Source organism: Dryobates pubescens, chromosome 4, assembly GCF_014839835.1.
Source record: "Dryobates pubescens isolate bDryPub1 chromosome 4, bDryPub1.pri, whole genome shotgun sequence".
Lineage (NCBI taxonomy): Eukaryota > Metazoa > Chordata > Aves > Piciformes > Picidae > Dryobates > Dryobates pubescens.
This window is the reverse complement of record NC_071615.1, coordinates 17,254,943-17,260,656: the sequence shown is the minus strand read 5'-3', so window position 1 is coordinate 17,260,656 and position 5,714 is coordinate 17,254,943. Positions and strand designations below refer to the sequence as shown.

The 5,714-nt window shown below is 66.4% G+C and overlaps 1 protein-coding gene across 1 annotated transcript; it reads right to left on the bottom strand.

The window, feature by feature from the left end:
- Positions 1 to 722: 722 nt before the first annotated feature.
- Positions 723 to 4,393, bottom strand: METRN (meteorin, glial cell differentiation regulator). The gene is given in 5 exon segments (XM_054180705.1): positions 723 to 1,030; positions 2,002 to 2,061; positions 2,818 to 2,851; positions 2,853 to 3,240; positions 4,254 to 4,393. Coding segments are annotated over 5 exon segments (876 nt in total). The 5' UTR covers positions 4,340 to 4,393.
- Between the last annotated feature and the right edge of the window lie 1,321 nt (positions 4,394 to 5,714).

Genomic DNA, 5,714 nt, shown 5'->3' with positions numbered 1-5,714 from the left:
AGCAGTGACCCGGCACAGCGAGGTCCCAGCCCCGGGCTGGTGGCGACGGTGGCACTGCCAGTCCTCTCCATCCCGCATCGGTGCTTTGGTCCTGCCCCGGCCGTGCCAGGGACACCTCTGCTCCCTGTGCCAACTTTCCTCCTGCTTGCCTTCCCCCTCGCTGCCTTCAGCCTCGCTTCCCTTTCTCGCATCCACCCCACGGCTCCTGCCCGCTCCTCCTCCACCCTCTACATCGCAAATCCACCTCCTGTCCTGGCCCTTCCACACCCTGCTGCGCCCACCGTGCCCCGGCCTCGCCACCACAGCCACCCGGCTGCCATAGCCACCCACCGCCGAGCCCTCCCGGCGTCGAGAGGGGGGTGGCTGCCCCATCGTGCTGGACCCACCGTGCCCCACAGCATCCCCTGAGCATGCAGCACCCTGGTCCCCAGGGAGCCCCAACCCTCTGCCCCGCGTCACTGCCCCCCTCACTCGGGCAGCTCCCTGGGCACCAGAGGTGAGTGCACCCTAGGAAAATCCCTTCCCTTCCAGCAGGATTTTCCCTGGATCTCCCAGCCCCGCAGCAGGTGCTGGCAGTGCCCAGCTAGACGTGGAGAACTGAAGCATCGTGCCCGCTTTGGGCATGGTCCCTTCCGGGGGTGCTCCTGCTGCCCGCAGCCCCCCAGCCCCCCAGTACCCGTGGGGGGCCCCGGGGCTGCCCCACCCCCCATCCCCCAAGCCCCTCAGTCCACGGGGAACTCGCAGGGGTTCTGACGAGCGCGCCGTGCCCCCTCGTAGATGCGCTGGAAGTCCCGGTAGCGGGGGGCACAGCTCAGCCAGGCCTCCCCGAAATGCAGCCACCCCGTGAAGAGGAAGGTGCCGGGGCCCGGCTTGACCCCGCAGCGCAGCGGGGTGCGGATGCTGCCGGCCGGCCGCCCCCCCGCCTGGAAAAGAGGAAACTTCTGGCGGTGGATGCGGGCGGCGCTGATCCCGATCACAGATTCCTGCAGCTCCGCGTCGTTGGAGACGCTGCGGATGCTGCCGCGGATCACTGCGGGGGGAAGGCAGGAAGGGATGGATGGCAGGGTGTCCCTCTGCCCATCCCCCCGTTCCTGTGCCCGTCGCTGTGCCCATCCTCATCCCTCTTCCCGTCTCCATTCCTGTCCCTACCCCTCTGACCGTCCCCGTTCCTGTCCCCATGTTTATTTCTGTCTCTTCCCTAACTCTGTCCCCGTCCCTGTCCCCATCCCACAGCCTTCCTTGTTCCCATCTCTAGCTCCATTCCCATTCCCTTCCCCATTCCTGTCTCTGTCTCCACCCCAGCCTCTCTCCCCATGCCACCTCTGTTCCCATTCCCACCCACCTGCATCCTCATCCCGGTTCCTATCCCCATTCCTGTTTGTGTCCCCATTCCTATCTCCTTCCCCATCCTTTTCCCATTCCTGTCCCCATCCCCTTTCCCATCTCCATCTCCCTTCCTATCCCTGTCCTCATCTCCATCCTCATCCCCATTTCCATTTCCACCCCTGTTCCCATATCCATTTCCATCCCCATCTTATCCCATCCCAAATCAAGTCCCCATTCCCATTCTTGTCTCCATCTCCTTTCCCATCCCTGTCCCTGTTCCCATCTCTATTCCCATCTCCATCTTCATTCCCATCCCTTGTCCCATCCCCATTCCCATTCCCATCCTCATCTCCATCCCTGTTCCCATCTCTGTCTCTGTTCTCATCCCCATTCCCATTCCCATTCCCATTCCCATTCCGGTCCCCATCTCTATCCCTGTTCCCATCTCCCTTCCCATTCCCATTCCTGTCTCCATTCCCATTCCTGTCCCCATTTTCATCCCTGTCCCCATCTCCTTTCCCATTCCCATCCCTGTTCCTCTTCCCCTCCCCCTCCCGCAGCTCTGCCGCCCACCTCCCACACCGGCGCAGCCTGGGTGCCAGTGCTGCGCCAGCCCGGGGTCGGTGCCCTCTGCCGGGTGCCCAGGAGCCGATGCCCGCGGCGCTGCGTGCTCACCAAAGTCACTAGTGCAAATGGCCATCAGGAGCTCGCTGTCGTTGCACGGCCGGCACGCCCCTGCCGAGACAAACTGTCACCGGGGGGGCTCCTGGGGGCCACCCCGGACCCTCACACCTCTGCACAATCCCAGGGAACACTCTGGGGAGGGAGCCGGTGGCACCTCTGGGGACACCCTGGGGGATGCTCTGGGGACACTGGGTGCTGAGCACAGCCCGGGGGAATTCCCTGGTGAGGGAGTCAGTGGCACCCTGGGGACACCCTGGGGGACACTGAGAGGGGACGCTGGGTGCTGAGCATAACCTGGGGGAATATCCTGGCGAGGGAGGCAGTGGCACCCCTAGGGGACACACTAGGGGCACCCCAGGGACACCGCTATGGGCTGAGTGGGGACACTGGGTGCTGAGCACAATCTGGGGGGAACACCCTGGTGAAGGATTTGGTAAGAGCCCTGGGGGACAAGCTGGGGACGCTGGGTGCTGAGCACAAACCCCAGGGCAACACCCTGGTGAGGGAGGTCTGGGGACGTGGCGTGGGGGCACTGGGTGCCTAGCACAGCCCGGGAGGCAACACCCTGCTGAGGGAGCCGAGGGCACCCCTGGGGACACCCTGGGGACAACCTGTGGACCTTGGGTGCCGAGCACAACCTGGGGAAACCCCCTGGTGAAGGAGCCGCTGGCACCCGCGGGGACACCCTGGGGACACCGAGCGGCGATGCTGGGTGCTGAGCACAGCCCGGGGCAACACCTGGTGAGGGAGCCGGTGGCGGCGCTGGGGACGCGCTGGGGACACCGAGAGGGGCCGCTGGGTGCTGACCTTCGGCAGCAGGGCTGGCAGCGGGCAGGGGGGGGGCGTGCCAGCCAGTCCCCCCGCAGCTCGTAGCGGAAGGCGGCGATGCGGCGGCTGATGTCGGGGTGCGGGGTGGCCTGAAGGAACAGGGCCACCTTCTCCTGGGGTGCCCAACTGAAGCAGCGGACGCGGGGTCGGGGGGCCTCTGGTAGCAGCAGCTCCAAGAGCCCTTCTCTTTCCAGGTAGAGCTGAGCCCCCCGGAAGGTGCCGGACGGTTTGACGCAGGCGGTGACATGCTGCGGGCTCCTGCCTTGGACGGCGGCGGCGGCGGGGGGCAGGCGGGGGGCCAGGCGCAGCCGAAGGGCGCCCGTGGGGTACAGCCACTCCAGAGAGCCCTCGGCGCAGTGCAGGGACAGCTGCTCCACGCTGCCCGCCTCCTGAGACAGCCCGCTGCCAGGCACAGCACCCCCCGTTAGCCAGGGCGCCCCCCGCCCCTGGGGGATGGGGCTCCCCGCTCCAGCCCCGCGTCCACCCAGACCCCGGTGGGGCAGCATCCGAAGCCGTGCGTGGGATGAACCCCAGAAGGAGCAGCACCCAACCCTTGGTGCCTCGGACCTGGGGTGTCAGGGCATGGTTTGGGAGGTGCTCCTGTTTCTTAGCACTCGGGGGGGCACAGCAGCACAGCCCCCCTCACACCCAGGTGGGGCTCCCAAGCCACCCCAACCAGGTGGCCTTTGGGTCCCCTGTTTCCCTGCATCCCCTCGGTTTGGGGGATTCCCAGTGGGTGCCGCAGGATTGCTACGCTCTCCCCCCCTCCCCCCCTCCAGCATCCCCTGGTGCCCTGAGCCACGTCCTACCCGTGCCTTTAGCTGTGGGCGGGGGGTACACGCGGGAAAGCCATGCTGGGGGGACACGGAGGCAGCAGTGGGGCCGCTTTGTCCCGACCACGCTGCTCATCGCCCCCCGTGGCCCCCCAGTCCCCGCCGTGGGACTTTCACAGCTACTCCCGCCGGGCCCCGCTCTTTGTTCCGCACCTCGGCGCCTTCCCCACCGCCCTCGGGCCCTGGCGGAGGGCTCGGGGTCCCACCGTCCACCTTCCACGGGTTGCGGGGGGTGGGCGCTCCCTAAGGGACCAACACCCCGGGGACCAACATCTCTCGTCTGGGGCGAGAGGACCAGCCGCACTCAGGAGGGGGGAAACTGAGGCAGGCGAGGTTCCGGCATCCCACCCGCGATGCATCCCACGGATGCAGAAGGGGGTGGCAGCCTTGGGGAAGGCGGCGAGACCCACCCCTCCCCCCTTACGACACCCCCCACCCCCCCCAAAACCCCGACCCTGCTGGGAGTCCCAAACTTGGTCGGATGCTGAGCTGGGGAGCACCCTCCCACCTCGTACCCAGGGCTGCTACCCCGGTACCGATGCCGATGGCCATGCCGATGCCGGTGTCGGTACCGGTACGTACCTGCCCCTCCAGTTGCACTGATCCGCCGAGCCCCCGCCGAGCACCGCACCCAGCCCCGCCAGGCACAGCGCCCGCAGCGCCCACATGGCCCGGGGCGGCCCGGCCCGGCCCGGCCCGGCCCTGCCCTCACCGCTGCCCGCACCGGGGCCGGGGCCGGGGCGGGAGACTGGGGAAGGGGGGGGAGAAGCGGGGCCACCACCCCGTGCCGCGCCCCAAACTTTCCGCCAATGGAGGCGGCGGGGCGGGCCCAGGCTCTCCCCCCCACAACCCCATCCCCATCCCCTCCCGGCCGCGGGTACCGCTAGAGCCCACCCCAGGCATCCCCAGACCCCCTCCACCTCGGGCTAACGGAGGATGCTCACCTCCCCCCGCACCGCCCGGAGTGGGTGACACCGGGAGGCGAGGAACTGGGGGGGCTGAGCCCGGGGGGCACCGCGGGCGACTCCCCCCACGGGCTACAGGCACGCCCCAGGTTGTGTGCACCCATGGCTGGGCACACCCCGGGGTGCGGGCACCCCAGGCCATGTCCCAGGCCATGCACCCCCCAACTATGCACCCCCGCTCCAAGCACACACCACACGGTGTGCACCCCGCGCTGCAGACACCCCAAGCTCTGCACAGCCCAGGCTACACACAGCCCCCCAAGCTACACACAGCACCCCAAGCTACACACAGCCCCCCAAGATACACACAGCACCCCAAGATACACACAGCTTCCCAAGATACACACAGCTCCCCAAGATACACAGAACACCCCAAGCTACACACAACACCCCAAGCTACACACAGCCCCCCAAACTATACACAGAACCCCAAGCTACACACAGCTTCCCAAGACACGCACAGCCCCCCAAACTACACACAGCTCCCCGAGATACACACAGCTCCCCAAACTACACATAGCCCCCCAAGCTACACACAGCTCCTCAAACGACACACAGCCCCCCAAGCTACACACAGCTCCCCAAACTACACACAGCCCCCCAATATACACACAGCTCCCCAATCTACACACAGCCCCCCAAGCTACACACAGCCCCCCAAGATACACACAGCTCCCCAATCTACACACAGCCCCCCAAGCTACACACAGCTCCCCAAACTACACACAGCCCCCCAATATACACAGAGCTCCCCAAACTACACACAGCCCCCCAATATACACACAGCTCCCCAAGCTACACACAGCTCCCCAAACTACACACAGCCCCCCAAGCTACACACAGCTCCCCAAACTACACACAGCCCCCCAAGCTACACACAGCCCCCCAAGATACACACAGCCCCCCAAGCTACACACCCCCCCAGGCTTGGCACCCCCCTTTTTGCTGGACACCACAAGCTATGTACACCACAAGTTAAGCACACTCTGGGCTCCAGGCACCCCAAGTTTTACACACCCCAAGCTCTGCACACCCCAACGACACATACCCCAGGCTATGTACACCCCAAATTATGCAC